Source organism: Marmota monax, unplaced genomic scaffold (assembly GCF_021218885.2).
Source record: "Marmota monax isolate L192 unplaced genomic scaffold, Marmota_monax_Labrador192_F-V1.1 WCK01_AAM20220418_F8-fsc00095, whole genome shotgun sequence".
Lineage (NCBI taxonomy): Eukaryota > Metazoa > Chordata > Mammalia > Rodentia > Sciuridae > Marmota > Marmota monax.
The window spans coordinates 3,565,033-3,585,916 of NW_026695244.1; the positions used below are offsets into that span (position 1 = coordinate 3,565,033).

Consider the following 20,884-nt stretch of genomic DNA (forward strand, 5'->3'; position numbering starts at 1 on the left):
ATAGGACTAAAAAGGACACAAATGCTGTTTGTTGTTCACCTCCCCTCCAGATACCTGGGGTTCAATTGGTGATGAATATACACCTGTCATATCAAGTACCTACAGGTGTTAATTTTTCCCCCTACTTAAATACACAATGGGAGTCACATTTCAAGAAGATCCGTGCAAACATTTGGATCTGGGGTGTGATCTTTGGTGGAATATTCAGTGTCCTCAACTATGAAAGGATTGGTTTCACTGGCATTTGACCCTAAGGTTCCCTTCAGCTCTGCTTTTTTTCAGGGCTCCAGAGGATAACTGTAACGCAAGTTCCTAACAGGGTCTTTAAAGGTTTTTTTTACTGCCTTTTTGTACCTGGGAGCTGCCGCTCCTCACCTCGAGGTGTTCTTGGTGGGCGTGGCGAGAAGCACCTGCTCCCGGGCTTTCCTTGAATCTTGCTCCAATTTCCTTATTTTAAAAGGAGTAGTTCTGCAGTCTCCGAGCTATTCCCTCAAGTGTGCTTTATGAGATCCAGTTTCAATCTCCTGGTGGTAGCTTTCAGGTCCCGTTACAATTCCCTAGAGCTCCCAGTGCGTGTGTGCGGGAGGAGAGAACCGGGGAGAGACAGAGTTGGGGCACGAGGATCTAGGCTCCAGTTACCTGTCCTCAAGGTCCCCGCTCAACACCGCCAAGCGCGCGGCGGGGCCAAGGAACGCCGCGGCCCCTTTAAGAGCCGGGCCCTGGCCGGCTCTGGGGCCGCGGGAGCCCAGAGCGCCGCGCGCCGCAGTGGAGTTGGGAGCGGGCGCAAAAGTTTCCTCCCAACTCCGGCCTCGCGCGCCGCCGCCGCCGCCCACTCCAGCCCGGGGCCTGGGGCCGGCCCTGCCACCGTTGCCAGGGCCAGGGCCAAGGCCAGCGCAGGGCCAGGCCGGGCCGAGCCTACGGTTTCACTTTGGCGGTCGAGCAGCAGCCGCCTGGGCCGGGCCCGAGCAGCAGCTGGAGGAGCGGGCCACGAACCGTCGTCACCGGCCACCGGCCACCTGGGAGGTAGCCCTTCCCGCCGCCGCCCCCTCCTCGATTCCCACCCGCCAGCGGCCTCCTACGTAGGTGGAAGGGGAGCTGCCGCGAGCCCCTGTCCCCGAGGGGTCTCCGGGGAGAGGTGCCGGGCTCCCGGGCCGCCAGCGCCCGGCCATCCCCCGAGTGGGGGCTGCATCCGCGGGGCCAGACACCTGTCGGTCGGACCTGGCGCGGTAGACCAGAGCCAGGATGAAAGTAACTGTGTGCTTCGGCAGGACGGGCATCGTGGTGCCCTGCAAAGAGGGCCAGCTGCGCGTCCGGGAGCTCACCCAGCAGGCGCTGCAGCGGTACCTAAAGACCCGGGAAAAGGTGAGCCCCGCGCGGTGGGCGTGCAGGCAGGACCCGAGAAAGGGGGCGCGGCTGCTGCGCGGGCTACCCACGAGTGCCCCGAGGCCAGCGCACCTGCCAGGTGCTCTGAGACCTGAAGGCGCTGTTAAGGAGACGCATAGCACCCAGGCGACTATTGGGCTCAAGTTGTGGCTGCAACTTTGATGTGTTGCTAACATAAGTGACTCAGGTGCCTTTGGGCGTGTGTGTGTGTGGAATGTCAGCATCCCATCGCCCTCCATTGTGGGCTCGTTAGAAATAAGCAATCTGGGACTCCAGTCCAAACTCACTAACTCGTTGCTCTTTAATATGATTTCCAGGTGATTACAATACCCTAAGAAGTTTGAGACTCACAGGTTTAGAACTCTTTTGCTGGGACACTAGGTGCTGCTCACTTGAAGTGTGATTTTTGACCCCTTAAGGCCCGCCTCACTTAGGCTCCGTGGAGTTAGAAAGTTTATTGGTGCAAATAACACACAAAGTTATAACTGATAAGGCCTTTGGAGTTTCAGCCTCATGAGCTGACCTCTTAAGGATTTGGGTAGGAATTTAGGTGGAAGGATGTCATTTGCCTGCATCAATCAGTCTATATTGAACGTGTTAACTGTAGATTCTATGAGCAATTACTTACTAGGTGAGTCCTGCCGGGTCCTGAGTGACTATTAAAATGAGGAAGATGCCCTCAGCTCTGTCCCTGAAGTCGGTAACAAGTAAAAATTAACCTTTTTTTTAAAAAAAAAATAATGCAATACATGTGCAGAAAATCTACCTATGCTCTAGAATTCACTCAGGTGTTTGGGTAATATGTGCCTTTGTGCCTTCCTTAAATGAGCACTTTGAAAGGTACCTTTTACTTTGTTGAATTCTCACATGGAACATTTTATATACCCAGAATTATCTTCAAACAGGGCAAGTCACAAACTCTTGTTTTAGGTGCCAGCAGTTCTCTTGATATTTGTTCTCATGTTATGGGATTTCCTAAGTAGTGTACATTGGCCAATCAGGTGATGGAAAAATGTAAGTTTTAATTTCTTTTAAGGTCATAGGTTATCCAACATATCCAAGTAGTTTTGTTTCTTTCAAGTATATAGTAGAGGAATTTAAGAAGTACCTGTACCTTCTAAGCTTCCACTATGAATTACTCTATAGAAAAATCTGATTCTGCACAAATACATGTGTATTTTACTTTGAGCATCAATAACTGGAGGATAGTACAGTGAAAGGTTTATTGGGATATTAAGTATAATCTGTGAAGCTGAACTCTTTGCTGATAGAATTGAGATGAGGGAAAAAATTTAAGGTGGTCTATAAAGCAATATGAGAATTCACCCTTTGTTTTTAGCATTACTACATTAGCATGTGTTATTTATATATGTCAGTTAAAAACAGATCTAAATGTGTAACCAATTGTTTTTGAAATCATATTTCATTAACTTCTGAAAGTTGGCTAGGGTTAGGAGTAATGATAATAGTATATCTTAAAGGATTATCTTATTAAGATAATAAATTAATTTTAATTTATTATTAAAAATAATTTGGCCTCCCAACTCTTACACATTTAGAAGTTTACTACAGGGCTAAGTTGTCCAAATATGGAGGTAAACCACAAGCTTCTAAATAACGTTCAGATAACTAACCAACTGATTTTTAATGCAATGTAATTTGATCTTAAAAGGTGTTAAAAACTGTTGGGATTCTGGACTGGAAGCATAATTTATTTCAGAGAATGTGCAATGTAATTGCATTGATCAGTTTACTATTAACAGACATTACATTTTTCTGTGTTTACATTTATATGTTAGTGAATGTGACATTTAAAGGTTACCTGCAGCTTATAAAATTTTCCTCATTTTTAGCTTTTAAAGTTTCAATTTGACAAGTGGTGTTTTCCTCCTCCCCATACTCCTTTCCTCTAGTTTCTTTTTAAATAATATAATCATAAAAAGGCTCAACTGATAAATGGCACTTACAGTGGAACAAAAATGTCAAGAAATACTCTAATTCTCTGCTTTTATTCATTGAATTTGAAAAATAATGGAAAAAGGCCATAAATGTCAAAATTCAATTAAAAAACAATTTATAATAAATTCACTTTTCTGTAAATTTAGTGAAAGATTTAAAAGATTTTTCCCCCCCGGACAGCAAAGTTTAAGCCCTGCACTCAGTAACAACTAACGCGTATTGTGCTTATTGCATGTAGCCTCTATGCCAGGAACTTTACGTATATTACATGACTTCACTCTCAAAACAATCTTAGAAGGTAGATGTCCCCATTTCACAGATTGGGGAAAAAAGGCATGAATAGTAAATTTGAATTGGATTGCTATCAGTCATTAACAACTTCACCTCATATGTTATAGACCAGAATATATGCATCTTTTTACAGATTTTGAAAAGACAATTGCCCCCTACTGATTCCTCAATATAGCAATCCCCCTCACCACCCCCGTAATGGGGATTGAACCCATGGCCTTACATATGTAAGGAAAATGCTCTACAATTGAACTATACCCAAGCCATGGGACATCAACAAATTTCTTTTGATTATACCTTTCATAGTTCAAGTGTACATGTTATAGGGAAAGGGACAACATCTGAAACAAATATTGTAGGATTTTCAAAGCAACTATAATAATAATCCTCAGCCTAATTACAAAAAAAAAAAAAAAAAAAATGGTCAAGGTCTTTTAGTCATCCAGGTGGAGAGAGCTATAATGAAGCAAACACAGTGAACATGAATTTGAGTTTTCCACTTTTGGGGGAAATATATTTTTCCTGAATAATTGGTATTAGAGCAAGGTAGATTTTAAGATTAGGATGGAAGTTGTAGTTTTTGAGGTTTAGAAGGTAGGGGAAAGCCCATAGAAGCCCTTCTGGATTTTGTAAACAGCATCAGAGGAGTAACCACCACCTGTTGAGAATAAACAAAGAAAACTGGTATTTGTGGAATGTTGGGAACCTGCTGAATCAACAGAACAGAAGTAGGTGAGATACTTAAGAACCAGGGGAACTCTTGGGAAGGCTCTAATGATATTCTGAAATTTGGGACTTTGAGGTTCCTGCTGCCAATGAACTCCATTAGAGAGGTGAGTTGACTAAGGGGTGAGAATTACAGGATGCCTTATCTTTGGATCCTGGTACTTTATCAGTGTCCTGGGCTCTAAATCCAATTTAGCAAAGTAGTTAGTGGAAAGGTGATTGTCTTCTTAAGTGGTCAAGATGGGAATCACTGAGTAATTAGTTAAATTTATCATCAAAATTACTGGTGTCACAGGTGAATGGATGATTGAATCACAACCTGTAGGGGTTCTCAATCCAGGCCTCCAATTTTAATGTTTAACATTTTGAACAGGACACATTCCCGAGTCCCTTTTGCCATTTTTTTTTTTCATCCAGTGGGTATGGAGTGGAGCCTAGGCATAAGTATTTCAAAGAGCACTCCAAGTTATTCCAAGCCCAGCCAGAGTTGAGAACAGGTTATCTAGCACTCATCTTTTGCTTTTGCTAAAGTTAAAACTCCATTTTAAACTCTTTTGATAGCAGATTCTGTTTCTTAGATACCTGTAAACTCCCCTTTCATTAAGTGACTGTCCCTCTATTCTTACCCTGAATCAATTATTTCCTGGGAAAGTACTCCAATTATGAAATTGCACATCATGAGTCCAAGTGAATAGGAAGAGACTCCTATTGTAATAAGAGTGTATAGTGTGTTCAGGAGTTCAAATGATTGAGATAAGAAGTTCATGAGCTAGTGAGCATGCTAGAATTTTAAAAATGCAAATGTATGGATCTGACTGTATATATGAATATACTTTTTATTTTAAAATAAATATTTGATAGACTTTTCAAAATGAAGCTTTTCTGTATTCAGCTATTTTGGAGAATTTGTTTTTATAAGTGGAGACCAGCTTTCCAGAACTTAGAATTCTCTGATAAGACTAACAACTCCATGATTAATTGTGGGATCAGGATGTAAGTGAATTTGTGCAGTAACAAAAATCTCGTATGATATGGTGTGATATTACCCTGGAGAAGTAGGCCCTAACGTGAATTTCTGAACTTTTCAGCATGTGATGCCTTGTTACCAAATAGGCTCTAAGGTTCTTATGTACATAGTTTAGGTCCAGACTGAATTCCTGAAATGTTTATTGTGTGTTTGACTTACTTAAGTGCTTTATTTCCTATTCAGTCTTCTCTTCTTTTGTATAGAGTAGATGTTCTTCCCTGAATGTGGATAGAACTGTTTCACTATCAGCTCTAACTTGCTTTGGCTTCTGCCACTGGACTAGAGTATTGGAAAGCTTCTAAATTTTTAAACATTGGGATCCTGGGGTGTGCTGTGACCCACAGATATAGTTTCTTAGGTCTTAATGATCTGTTCTTATTTAGTTGTCAGTGTCTAAAATTTTTGAGATTTCACATAAAAATAAAAATTTCGATCATCTTTTGGGGAAAAACAAATCAGAAACTCTCATAATACCTGGCTTTACTTTCCCACATGACAACTATCAGTTGGAACTAAGACACCTCTTTTGTCTTTAGAAGGAATTATTAATGCTGCAGTCTCCATTATTGTCCAGTGAGGGTAAATGATTATTGTTGGGTTTAACTTTTCTCTCTGTTCTTATTCTCTTACTTATGGCCCACTTAATGCATTGTTGCTATTTGTCTGGCCTCCTGGAAGACACTTGAGTTATGTTCCTGGACCTTCTCTTTCTCTCTTCAACATTTACAACCTGCACACAAGGTTTGCTGACCAGGGGTTGACTGCAGTTTGGTTCATTTGAGCTAGGGTAATTGCATTGTGTGGGATTAGGAGCCACAACTCTGATATGGAGGTTGGCATCTTGGGCTCAAATAGTTAGTGAAGTATTCATTTCCAGGCATTTCTGTGTTAGAATCTTTTTGAGGAAGATGGACAAGTGGCATTAAATTTTTATGAAACTGTTTTCTAAAGAGACTGAGAGTTAAAATCATCTGAGGAATCACTTAAAAACTCAGAGCTTTGGGCCTATCTTGGAAAGTCTGCAGAAGTGCATCCCAAAAGAACCTTCTGGTATGATGGAAATGTTCTGGATCTGTGTCTAATAGTATAACTACTAGAAACAAATGGCTGTTAAATACTTGAAATGTGGCTACTGCAAGTAAGGGGCTCAATTGTATGTTTTAATTCACTTTCATTTAATTAGCCACAAACAGGTTGCCTATATGAACAGTTCAGGTTCTGTGCTCTTCTGATGGTTTCTCGGAGCTGCTTCTGAAAACCACTTCCTTAAAGCCTGGATCCCAAACAATTCTTAACTTGACATTCTTAAAGATGTTGCCACTTTGTACTGATAAGAACTTTGCCATTGGAAAAGGATCTTCATTTATTCTTTGTTGTTCAGAGGTGGAAGAGAGACTCTAAATCTGAAATCCCCCATGTAAACAGTAGGAAAAAAAAAAAAGCAGCTGGACTGGAGAGCAAGTCAAGGCCTGCCCCAGTTTTTACCTTGCTGTACCAGCCCGTGAATGGTACCAGGAAGAAATGGACCAATAAAGAGCCATTGAACCAATTTCTGGACCATTATCAGAACCATTTTTAGTGAAACTGAGATGCTGCTTGACTATTAAAAATACGAAATATTTGAAGAGTATGTTTCCTATATCTCATACTTTCCTGATTTTCTGCCTTCCTTACTGACTATTATCAGTCTCTTTGGCTCTTTTCTTCCTTCCTCCACTACAGCCTGTCATTAGCATGCCCCAGGACACAGTTCTTAAACCTCCTCTGGTCTCTCTCTACTTATTCTGTGGTGAGTTCTTCTAGTAATGTGACTCCACATACCATTTGTATAGCTCCAGTGCAGATCTCTCCTCTGAACTACCAACTCCATCCAAGGCTCTCCTTGACACTTTTGCTTGGATGTCAGGTGGGCACTTAACACTAAAAGCATGTCCTGGTCCCGCTCTCCAAATCCACACCTCTCATAATTTAACCATGTTATTAGAAGGTGATACCCTCCTTCCAGTTGTTCTAGACAGAAGTCCTCATCATCACCCTTGATGGAGACTTCTTTGCTCTCATGAGTTTCCTGTTGGTTTTTTTTTTTTTTCCTTAAAGTTTTCCTACTTCTGCCCTCTATACTCCCCACTATAACTCCTTCTTAACCTGTTAGCTAGGGTGATCATTTAAAACCTAGTCAGGTCCTGCCATTCTTCTATTCAAGGTCCCCTGATTGCTTCCATCTCTCTCATATGGCCTATAAAGTGCTCCCTGACCTGGCTATCTGTGCAGAAGAAAGTTAACATGGCAGACCTGAAAATGCAATCCTTAGAAAGGCCTGCTTGCAAAGCTTGACCCTTGGCTGGCATCCTGTCACTTAGATTTGTGGAGAGTTTTCATCATTTCCCTATAATAACTGCACCAAAACGTTTATGCAAACAACATGACTTTTGTTGAATACCTGCTCTATTTCAGGGACCAGGAATGCTAGGATTTTCACATGTTAAGCAGAGGGTGCCTTCCTGACCAGTCCCTAATAACAGCTGTGGTGTGAAGTCTCTAATAATTAGTTTCCCTGTTGGGTGACATTTTACATGTGCTATCACAACTCATTGATGGGGGAATTAAGCATGTCCTCTCCACAGTGAAGACCTTTGGAGGCTTATGCCTAGTCTCCTCCAGATTTCATGTCAAATTCCATTTCCTTTGACTGATTTTGCTTTTTGTTGTTTCACTAATAAGTCATAACCATAAGCATTCCTCTTCTAAAGCCCTTGAGGCCTTTTAGTGAACCACTGAACCTGGATGTTCTTGGGGACCTTGACACTTGATATTCTACCTCTCCATTCTCATCTTCTATTACCTGTCTGTCTCTCACTCTGCCTCAGCCCCTGCCTCTCACATGTTCTCCAACTTCTAGACAAGTCCCCAACACCCGTGTTGTTTTCTTTGCCAAAAATATTTTCTAACCATTGTCCACCTGTCTGCTTCCCTCATCCTTTCCATCTTAGATGGTTGTTTCCTTCTCTTAGAAGCTTTTTTGATTATGCTATTTACAATTATAAGCCTCCAACCACCCTCTCTATTGTACCTGACACTCTTCTCAGAGCCACAGGTTCAGCAAAGACCTCTACCTTTATTGAACTTGGTATTCTAGTTGGAGGAGATAAAAGATAAAATAAGTCTTAGGGTAAGGAGGGATGAATTCTGTGGGTAGAAATAAAGCATGAAAAAGCAACAGGGAGTGTATTTGGAGGGGTTACAGTTGTAGGCATACAATTATGTTACAAATACACTCACATTTTAGTCAATTTTTTAAAAATATTTGTATCAATTTTTTAAAACTGGAGAATTTTCATTAAATTGGATAATGAATCAGATACTATTTCTATTAAGGTCTCATTACCCAGTTGATTACTAGGTTTTCACACTCTTCCCCAAATGAGCTATTCTCAACAAGATTATCAAGATCTGGTAGCTGAAATTCATGGTTACCTTTTATACTTACTCTTGTTGCTATCCCACCACTGTGTGAATTTCTCAGAACTTATAAATGCCTCTTTCTCATTTTAGTCTTCATAAATACCTCCTATACTACCTCTTTCCGTGCTGATACCCTGGGGTTCTGGCTTTGTTCTCCATCTCATCCTGTCCCCAGATACACACCTCTAGCTCTCAGTGCTCTCCAGACCCCAACAGCTGCCTTCCTCTAGACTTCATCACCTGGAGGTCCCATTAGAGCAAAACCATCGGCTTGTCCATCTGTATCTTCTTGCCCAATCCCCCTTGGTCTGTTGCTTTGTATGGGGTGCCATCATTTAATTGGTTTTCTAATTCAGAAACCTGGAAACCTTCCTCCATGGTGACCTACCCTCCCTCATCCTCTACCACATGTCCAGTTGGTCACAAAGTTCCTTTGATGCTTAGATGTTACATCTCATGCATTTGTGGCCTCCTTTCTACCCCAAGGCCACACCACTTCTCATTTCTATAGAAGGAAATTACAGCAGATCCTTAGTCGACCTCCCATTTCTACCATTCCTCATTTCCTCCAAACCATTCTTCCTGTAGTGAAAATCTAATGAAGCCCTCAGTGCTGCTGAGAATATTTAAGTGGTTCTCTTTGCTCTTAGTGAAAACCCAAACTTTGCTCCCCTGCCCAGTTTCTCTATTCTTTTACCCCCCCCCCCTTTAAATTCCTATTGGCAGTTTAGTGTTTACTCAGGCTTTTCTCAATCCGGGGTAAATCCTGCCCATCCTTTGGAGTGAGTCTTCCAGTCTCCTCTTTTCTAGGATCCCCTCCCTCCTTTTCGCTTTCTGTAGCTCACAGACCTCACACTTGTGTTCCCAGAGCTCGCCATGTCTATGTTTTGGCTTTGTAAAACACACTTTATATTACACTCTTTATTAGGATCTGCTGAGTAATGGCAGCCCCCAAATCAGTGGCTTATCACAGCAAAGTTTTCCTCAGAATATGTGAAGGATTCATTGGGAGTTTGGGGGTTGTCCTGAAAATGGCAGACATCCCTTCCGCCCGAATTTTACTGGTGAGACTAGCCATGTTCTCCAAGTGCACTGGCTTGGGAGAAGTAGCCCACCTGTATATCACCGAGTAGCCAGGCAGGCTCTGCCACATGCTGCGGCCATTGTATCTCCCCCACTACTCTGTGAACTGGTTGAGAACAGAGAGTGTGTCTTGTTTATCTTTCTGTCCTTGTTTTCAGCACAGTACCTGAAACATAGTATGGGTTCCAAATATTCTTGTTAAATTACATTGAATTTTATATTTCCTTTATAAAGGTGAGAATGACCTTGTACTAAGCAAAGGGTTTGTAAGTTTGAAATTGTTATATGAGGTAGACTTTTTTTTCTTTTAAAAAAACACTCTAAATGCAACTTTTCTCTTGATTATCGTCAAATGCCTCATCATATCCACATTTGCTGTAGGCAGTAGTTTAGTGGTCCATTACACTGATTGTCTTGAATAACAGCTTCAAATTCTGACAGGTTGACTCACTTCTTAGATTTTTGAGACTGAGTGCTCTGTAGCTGATTCTCAATGAAGTAACATCAGAGTGACTTTGCTTCATGAAGATTTGTGCAATGCAATCTCTTAATATTTGAACAATGTTTGATTTTCAAGATAGTATTCATTAATTTCATGTTGATTTTAAGGATGATGCTAGATGATTCCCATTTTGATTGTTTCTCTATTTTTTGAAAGGCCTGATATCTGTCTTGGGGGCTGCTAAAATTATGTCTGCCTCCTGATGCTGGGTTTAGCCATTCTTTTGATTGCAGGGCTCTCACTGGATTGCAGTGTGATGAGATTGCAGGATATCATGAAACAAGCTTGTTAAAAAGGTTTTAGTCTCAATTTAGTTTCTATCAGTCAGACGCAGTGCCAAGTATCATCTAGATATACATGGCCTATGTTGCTCCTGTCCTCTACTTCAGGGTGAGGTTATTAAACTCTCTGGGTGGTTCTGCACCCTGGCAGAGTAGGTGGTATGGCCAACTTGGAGATGGAAACAGATGACAGAAGGAATGTCCTCAACTTTTGGCTAATGTTAGCAAGAGCAGGGACCACATTCATGGGGGGAAATGATCAGATCTATTTTATTGCTTCATTTGGGGCATAAAATAAGGGTCTACAGGGAGTTGTATTCAGAGATTTCTGGTACCTTTTAAGGCAGATTTAAGATAGATTTCACCACTATAATTTTGGATGCACGAGTCCTCTAAATATGACCTCTAAGCAACATTGTGCTATTGACAAAGGATTTGAGATAAAACTTGTACTTCCCTTTATCAGCAGAGAGGTGGCCTGTTTATGCAGAGGGGTATAGAGGTCATGGGATACCTACATTAAGAATGATGGGAAGCTGAGCATGGTGGTACATGCCTGTAATCCCAACTGCTTGGGAGATTAAGGCAGCAGGGTTGCAAGTTTGAGACAGCCCTAGAAACTCAGTGAGACCTTGTCTCAAAATTAAAAAAAAAAAAAAAAAATGGAGGGGGGGGCTGGAGATGTATCACAGTGGTCAAGCACCCTGGGTTTGATTTCCAATACCTCAAAAGGGGATAAAACAAAAGAATAATGGGAAATAGCTGCAGTCTCCTAATTCTATCTGCATCCCATAAAACAAAAACAAGCATTTGTACTCAGTGAAGTCTCAGACCTCCAATTAGTACTTTGCTACCGTTTTCTGTAACAAACTTAAAGTCACTTTAGTCACTTGGGAGATGATTTAGGGAACGACTCTGAGTCAAGCGTTCATATTTTCTGCTTGGGTTATAGAGTAACATAAGTCAGGCTTCTGGACAAAGAGGGCAGAGTAGACATTATAACCAAACAGTACATATCATGATAGAGAACTGTGGAAGTGGTGGGGTAGCTTTGCTTTGGGCAAGGATCACTCTGAACTGTACCTGGGCAGGCTTTTGAAGGATGAATGGATATTCAAATTCTTACCAGGGCAGTGAAGGATGGGGAAGGGCTTGGGGGGAGGCAGCCAGTTTCTGTCTGAAGGTGGGTGTTTTGGTTTGATTTATTTTGTTTTGGAAGTGGAAGCAGGGGAGAAAAGGATAGTGTTAATGACATGTTTCCCAAGAGTGATTGTGGGAGGAAGTACTGAGGGAAGAGTTGGAGTCAAAGCCAGGAGGCCTTTGTTATGACTAGCTAATGAGCTGGAGGAGTCAAGTATTCTGGGCAGGGTGGGGACCTTGTTTGATTTGCTTTTGTATTGATTGATCTGGAAAATGAAGATAGAGGGAGCTGAGACTGGGGGTGGAGGAACTGGCTCAGATCCTACTGTGGGAGTGAGTGGAACTTAGATGATTGAAACAGAAGAGGAAATGAGCTTTGAGGATTAGGGGCCAAAGCTACCAAGCTTGGGGGTTGACTGTGGTCAGGAATGCCTAGGGGGAGTTGGGGAAGAGGTAGCAGGCTAGGCTTTGCCCATTCACGGTTCAGTGGGCATTTCAGTGAGTGCATCTGTGTTCTAAGCCAATGAGGCCTGGGAATACAGAGCTAAGTAAGACATGGTCTGTGCCCTTATAGTGCACAGGTAGGGCTAGGAGAGGTAGGAGACTAAGGACAGATGAAAGGGTTTATGAGTACTGTGAGGGCCTGGCTGAGATCATAAACCATGACTTCACAGAGATGCCAATCTTCTGCATGAATTGTTCAGTGTTGAATTAGATTCTTGATTCAAGATTGGGATTTGAGTGCAGATGTGGTAACAATATGTCCAAAGGAATAAAAGTTGTTAGAATAAATTAATGAATGTATAAATAAAATCAAGGGCTTTTAGACTGTTTTCAATAGTCACATCCTGTTTGCCCCAGCAAGACCCACTCCATACCTTCTCCAGTCTCCCCTGAGACCCAGGAGGCTGAGCAGCATCGACCCTCTTGCCCTCTGGCTTTTAGTTAAGAGTTGATCAGCCCTTAAGGAGAGCCCAGCAATAGAACAGAGGATGGGCAGCTCCCTACCTGCCAGGTCATGGTCAGCTGTCTATATCCTTTTCTAAAAGGCCATAGCTCAGGTCTGGTGACACACCCATAAGCCATTCTTCTCTGTGTCAAATCACTCCTATCCTTGGTTCCATGGGACTGAGTCTATGGCAAGGACTTACCACTGTCTAAACACTACTCCTTGATGACTTCCTGTAGCCCTGGCAAAACTTCAGAAATAATTTCTTCATTAAATTCCTAAGTGCCTAGTTTGAGCAAGTCATCTATTTCCTGACAGAATTTGGAATCAAAGGCACATAACAAAAAATGTTTTCCTTCACAATAGTACCTATAGAATCTGCATACTTAAACAACTGAAACAAAAGAGTACTTACCTTTACTAGGAATGGGGCCTTTTGAATATTGTTTTGCTTTTTTTCCCCCCCAAAAAATGGTGGTTGGAATATACTAAATCAATTTCACTGCCCTCTAAAGGGTTAGGGCCCATAGTCAGAAAACCAGTAGAGTTACCTGATGTTTAAAGATATTGAATGGGCCATCAGCTCAAGTGACTCTGGAAATCCCCACAGCTTTCAGATCTAGTTGTTTTATGGATTAAAACAAAGAGTGAGACTGAAGCTAAATTCATAAAGTGAAGCTTGATTATATATTCAAATGATTTTTTTCTATGAGTTATATGATGCCAAGTACCTTTTCTATATGCTAGAGATAAGATCTGGGTATTGAGACTTGTGAATGGCTGGCATGCTGGTATATGAGCCAAGCTTCATCTTAGCCCAGAAGTCCCTGTGGCTTGATACAGTCTGGGCAGAATTGTGTTTGACTTGTCATCTCTTATTTCTTTTGTGACATAGTAATAGTATTGGTAACTCTAAATATTAGGTCTGGATTACTTCCTTTTGTAGCAAAGAGTTGAGGAAATGTGAGATAGATAAATAATCTTTTTCTCTGTATTTATAGGCACATTTATAGAGATTCAGTGGGCTTGAGTTTTGACAGCAGTGTTTGATCAGAAACATGTTCCCAGAACCTTAAAAAAAAAAAAAAATCTAACTCAGGAAATTCCTAGTTAAAAAAAATTTTTTTTCTACTATAACTAGATTTGCATTTCAGATTTCTTTCCCTTTTTGTTTTTACTGAGGAAAGGCCACTTGGAAATGTGACTGAATAGAGAAGGAACACTCATTCTATTGCTGCACTAGTTTCTTAGGGCTGCATGCCAAAGTAGCACACACTGGGTGCCTGAAAACAAGAGAAATTCCTCACTATTCTGGAGGCTTGAGGTTCAAAATCACGTTGTTGGCAAGGCCACACTCTCTTCAAAGCCACCAGCAAAGGATTTTTTTTTTTTTTTTTTTGCCTCTTGCAGCTTCTGGGAGCCCTGGGCATTCCTGAACTGTGGCAGCATCCCTCCAATCTCTGGCTCCATCTCCACAGGCCCTGTCTATTCACCAGTCATGGTGCATTAGGGTCTACCCAATTGACTTTGTTTCAACTTGAGTCTATCTGTAAAGGCCCTATTTCTAAATGAGGGTCACATTCACAGGTACTAGTGGTTAGGACCCCAACATACTCACTTTGGGGGGAGGGTACAATTCAGCCTCTAGTAATTGATATTCTATTTAATGTATTTTTTTTTTCTTTTTCAGTAAGAGATATTGGGGAAATTGTGTTGATTTTTCTGTTGCCTTTCCCACAAGGGCACTCTCTTTCTTTTTTTTTTTTTTTTAAATGTTTATTTTTTAATTATAGGTGCATGCAATATATCTCATTTTTATGTGGTGCTGAGGATCAAACCTAGTGCCTCATACATGCTAGGCGAGCGTTCCACCTCTGAGTCACAATCCCAGCCCCACAATGGTACTTTCTTTATTCCCTTCTTTCTTTTTTTTTTTTTCCTGCAAAATTATCCTCCAATAACCTATTTTCTGTTCATTGAGAATCAAGGTCTTACGGTATGATATCACTTATCTATATTATCTTTTTTTACATATAGAAATTTTAGTATCTGTGTATTTGTTCTCATCTGCCTCTTCCAGTATAACTCTTTTTTTTAAAAAATATTTTTTTTAGATGCAGATGGACACAATACATTTATTTAGTTTTAATGTGGTGCTGAGGATCGAACCCAGTGCCTCACACATGGAAGGCACATGCTCTACCACTGAGCCACAACCCCAGCTCCCAATGACCCTTTTGAGAGACATATGTCCTACACTCTTATCATATGTCTTGTGTGGTCTGCTTCTCAGGCATGGGTGGAAGCCCAGTGTCTTGTATGAATTGCATTTCGGTTCAGTTTAGGATTCCATCATCTATGGAGGTGACAGGTGGGGTGTTGGTGAGTGTTCATCACATGCTACATATGGCAGTCCCTTTCCTTCCAAGCTTCACTCTAGATGTGTATATATGTTCAAACTGAAGAATGCAGCAGCTGGTGCCAGATGAGTTCCCTGGGTTTTCAGAAGGAAAGGGCTCACATTAGTCTGGGATAGCCAACTGGGCAAAGGATGCCAACTCTCCAAACAAATGGAGAGGGGTATGGGTCATGTGGCATAGAAAAAAAGAAATAGCATTGCAGGGGTTCTCAATTTGTTGACCCTAACATCCCTTTGCTCATATTTTGGAGGCTCTGAAATAGTGGGTTTTTGTGCATTATACCAATTTATATTTACCATATTAGAAATTAAGCCCTAAGAAATTTAAAATATATTGATTTAAAGTAACAGGTTCATTGTAAGTTATTTTATGAAAAAATAACTATTTTCAGAAACATATCACCAAATACCATTCTTGCCAATCTCTTTATATTTGGGCTTAGTAGATAGCTGTATTCTCAAATCCACTTTTTCATTCAGTAGATTTCAATATGTTTTGGTTGAAACATACTAAGAAATCTTCCCTCACCACAGACATGTAGTTGGAAAAGGGAGGCATTTTAATAGCTTTGTTGGATAATTATAGATAGGCTTTTGGTAGGTATATTACACAAAGTTCCAATAAGTAGTAGTTTGATTCTTTTTCTCCATAAACCAAAATACATGTATTATATCATAACTTCTGTGGGTCAGAAGTCTGGCCAGCACTTTAAACTGAGTCCTTTTCTTGAATTCTTACCAGACTGCAATCAAATGTCAACTAGGCTCTGTCTTCATCTGGGGGCTTGACTGTAAAGAACTGCTCCATGCTCACCACAGTCCATGGGGAAGGTGGAACTGGTTCTGTGGGATTGAGGGCCTTGTTACTTGCTGGAGGCCACCCTCCTTTCCTTCTTAGAGGCCACCTGCAGTTCCTTGTCCTGTGAGCTTTCCCAACTCAAATGCTTACTTCATCAAGTCAGCAGAGAGTGTCTAGAGTGCATGAGCTAGCAGGATGGAGTATTATAGGACATGCCGTACTCACAAGACAGCGTCTCCACATGGCTTCTTAAAGGTTGGCTGCAATGTGGAATCTGAAACCATACCAGTGTAGTTTTTTTTTTTTCATACTCTGTTGTAATCCATTACTTTATATTGTATTGTTTGAATAGATCATCTATCATCATGAAGTTTTGTTTTTGACACTATACATTGGTTATTTGGAAAACATCGATTGAGTTATATCAATCTTTTAAAATGCTAACATATTGTTATGCAGTATCAAAAAGTTCTAAGTAAGGAAGCACAAAGTTGTGAATGCAGGTTTTCTAAAATTTAAAATATTTGCTTTATTATTGATAACAAATACTGCCATTGGTTGTCTTTGAAGTGCTCAGTTGCACATAATTCATTTTCAAGAAATATCTGCCAAGTCTCAGATATAAATTACTATAGTTTATCTGAGAGTCATTTTTCTTTTCTTTCTTTTTTCTTTTTTTTTTTTGCAAGTGGAAATGGTACTCCATGGAAAAGGTAGGTCTTGATCACCTGAGGTGACCATTGTACCTGAGGATGCAGCAGAAATATTTTAGATGTACTTTACAAGTGTCATATGATGTTTAAAGCATGAGAAATTAATAGCCAAGAGTTGATAACATTTGTACTGCTTCATCAAGGGCATTTTTAGGTTAAATTGGTGCCCTTTTCCCCCTTTAATTACAAATGAGTGACAGTGAACAATATGGTAACTGCTGGAATAGCTTAGTGTTGCTGCCTTGATCCAAGCTAAGACACTAGCAATTTTACCCACCATTGCTTTTCACCAGCAGTGTCAGTGTCAATGTAGTTGTTCAGTGATAATGAGATTCCCAGAGTTAGTCAACATGTTGACTAGTTCAGCACTAGTGTTTGTTGATAGGCATTTACATTTTAAAATTTCTTTATTTGGTATGAGCATCAGTTAGTCATAATTCATTTATAAGGGAAAAGTAGGATTCCTTAGTTGGGATGTTAAGTTGGTTTTAATGTTTGTAGATGAGCCTTTCACATGAGGAGTTATTGTGTCATTGGAAAGTGGCTCTGCCATACTTTTCCACAGGCACTCCACAGTGTCAATTGTTCAAAGCTTCTTTGGTGTCTTGGGTATTGTGTGTGCTTCTCTGGGTAATACAACAGCTTGCCCTGTAAGATGTTGCAGTGGCTTTTTCATTTCTACTTTGAAAAAATGTAACAATGTTTGTCTTTTAAAGTTCTCATCATGTCTACATTTAAAAAAATCAATTCCTTTAAATTTTTAATGTTGGTTTCAAAATGAGGCTACAACTGAACTATTTGAAGATACTCTATTGCATAAGACACAAGAAGGCAACATAGTATCTATAAAGACAAAAGTTACATTCACAATTTTTATTTATCATTTTTTCCCTCTAGTTCTTTATATGAATCAGATGGCTCTAATGTGTCACTTTGATATTTTGAGTGTCTTTAGACATAGAATAGCTGTGGCTTAAGAAAGCAGGCTTTTAAATTTCCCCATTTTATGTTGGATTTTTAAATGTTAAAATGTACGTGACATAAAATTTACCACCGTAACAGTTTTTAAGAGTTCGTTTCAGCACCACGAAGTTCATTCACATGGTTGTGCAACCATCTTTACCATCTACTCCAGAACTTTTTCATTTTCACTAAACAGGAAGTCCATATTCATTAAACAGTATTTCCCTATTCCTGGCTCACCTCAACTTCTGGCAATCACCATTTACTTTCTGTCTTATAAATTTGATTACTAGAGGAATTTCATAAGTGGAATCATGTAATATTTGTCCTTTTGTGACTCATTTATTTAACATGTCTTCAGGGTTTTTCTGTGTTATAATCCATGTCAGAACCTCCTTCTTTTTCAAAGTTGAAGCATTTCACATTGCAGATATGTACTATGTGTTGTTTATCCATTCATCTTTTGAAAGACACTTGGGTGACTTCCACCTTTTTGACTGTTGCAAATAGTGCACTGATAAAACACTGGTGTACAAATACCTTCTCCAGTCCCTGCTTCCGATTCTTCATATGTATGCCCAGAAGTGGAATTGCTGGATTATATAATAATTCTACATTTAATCTTTTGAGGCACCCCATGCTATTTTCCAGAGTTGCCACACAATTTTACATCTCCCCCCCCCACCCCCAGCAAGGAATAAAATTTCAATTTCTTCATGTTCCTGCCAACACTTACTTATTATTATTATTTTTAATAATAGCCATCCTAATGGGTTTAAAGTATTCAATTTCCTCTTTTGAACCAGTAACTTGTCTTTTAATATAAAAATTCAAAGTTACTTTAGAATGAAAGAGAAAATTCTAAGTCAGATTTTTCATAAAATTAGAACTTTCAGAAGAATTTTTAAAAAGATTTAAAGTATAGTAAATTTGTGAGAGGATTGATAAAAGGGGGAAATAATCTTTTAGGAACAAGGAAATTTTTGGCCTGGGGATTTCCAGGGGTTCACAGACTGTACTTAGAGTGCTGCTGCTGAAGTATTGTAAATAAATTCACTATTCCTGTAGGTTTACAAATGTATTTCTTAAGAATGTTAAAATATTTTTTCCCCAATTTCTACTTTACAACAACACAAAAAGGAATGACAAACCAACCTAGAATTATGGTTGGGAAGGAGGAGTGTTATATCACTGATCTATGTAGGACCAGGAACAGAAGGTAGAAGTAAGTCACACTGTTCTAACAACAAATATTTTAAGTCTGTTCTTAATTTTGAAAAATATTTTTAAGATCATCCTATGAAAGGTGTATGTGTGTGTGTGTGTGTATACACACACACATGAATCTTCAAGTTAAGGATTTCTCTGAAGCAGTAATTGCAATTATTTTAAATGTGTTAAACTGGTGTTGGGGCATTCTAGTATAAAGTTGCCTAGATTAAGAAAGTAAGAAATTAGTTTCTGTTGGATTAGATGATGATATGAAATGATTGAAACCCTATTAATGAAAAAACTACAATAAAAGTTATGCACATTATTTTGTATTTTATAACCCCGAAATATCATTACTCAAAATGACATACCAAAAATTTCAACATTTAAATAACAGTATTTGCTCTTCCATCAACCTTCCATTGAACATTTGAAGTGGAGGAGCTGAATCACAGCTCACCTGAGGCTGGGGGCCGCTGGACATTTTGTACTTTCACCACACGGTTTATAGATTCAGGCACTCTTGGAAAGCACTGCTTTAAATATCTTGAATTTTCTCCATGTGTATAGCCCATACTTAATTTTTCTAAAAACGAAAGGTGGTGATTACTCATCATTTTACTTTAATGTAGACACTGTTTAGAAATCATAATGCCTTTTTGTAAGTTCTATTTATAGTGTTTGTATAGTGTATATGTTTAAATAACAATACATAATACTATATTATGTTACATTTCAATGTGTAGGTTGAAATGACCAGATGGATATGTAACACATAGTAATCATCAGTTGGTTGATGGATATCCATATGATTGCTGGCTGTGGAATAGTACTGTGCATTTCTCTGCAAAGTGAATATCCTATATCCACAGCATGCGTGGTCTTTCATGCTGCTTCCTGGCATTCTCTGCTGTGTCTTTTTTAATTATTATTGAGTGATTTGTTTAGGTAGATGGTTGTGTAATAAGATAGTGTATGTCTTTGTAATTATAAATTTGAAATAAATTTTAGTCTTTTCCCCTTTGACTTTAACATCACAAGGTATCCACTTGTGAATACCATTTTAAATTGTTCCAGGCAGCAATAATGACAATCAACTTGTGTGTGGGAGTGGGGATGGGTGGGGAGAGCCCTGAACAAACAAAAACTACACATTTGTGCAAAAAGTGGTGAGATAGTGCTTATTGTGGGGATGCCTCTGTTCATAATGCCCATTGCTACTCTAACTCAAAGTTCACCAGGTCAAACATCATCAAGATGAAACCAAAGAAATCTTTTTGCTAAATATGTCTCATTTTGTCTCCTAAAAATTGAGTTGAGATCTTAAAAAGTTGGTGGTTAAAGAGTATTATGGGACTGCAAGAGACTCAGAATAGTAGTTCTGATGATTGGAATTGTCTGCTGAGCCATGATGATAGAGCCAAAATATTGGGTCCACTTTGGGGAATTGGCACCATCTGAAAGGGGAGAGATTTTATAGATGGAGGCTATAGAACCACCAAGTGTTCAGAAAACCATCAGCTCAAGTCAGTGTGAAGAAAAGCTTTCTGTACTCTGAATGGGGAGAACTTTGTTTCTGAAGAATGTTTGATTCATCACTCCCAAGAGGTGCCACCAGGGAAGTGTAAAGAATTTGTCCACATTTATGAAGGAAAGAGCTCTAAGTCCCTTAAGGAGCTGTATCACACTCCACTTCTAGCACTGATGTCAACTTTAGCGTTGATACACATGCTACTTTTGCTTCCTCCTATCTTAGCCCAGTGGATCAGTGGGTAGAGTGAAGCTTGCCAACTTATTTATCCTTCTGATCATGATGATGTCCATCTCGCTGGAATAATGGACTCGATCTCGGCACACAGGTTCTTGAGAACTGAATTTCAAAACTATGGAGTCCTGATTGAATGGTTAGGAACTTTATTTCAAAGGAAAGAGAGGCATGATGTGCTAAAAATGGTATTTTAGACAGGTGGCGGTG

General features: G+C 39.9%; 1 protein-coding gene across 2 annotated transcripts in view; it reads left to right on the top strand.

Annotated features, from left to right (window-relative positions):
• The first annotated feature begins 1,104 nt into the window (after nt 1–1,104).
• Pard3b (par-3 family cell polarity regulator beta) overlaps nt 1,105–20,884 on the top strand; it is a 1,008,812-nt gene continuing 989,032 nt past the window's right edge. For both annotated transcript variants that reach the window (XM_046463021.2, XM_058578162.1), the window contains exon 1: nt 1,105–1,362. In XM_046463021.2, coding sequence (XP_046318977.1) covers nt 1,243–1,362 — 120 coding nt within the window. In that variant the 5' untranslated portion in view covers nt 1,105–1,242. The remainder of the gene's footprint in view (nt 1,363–20,884) is intronic.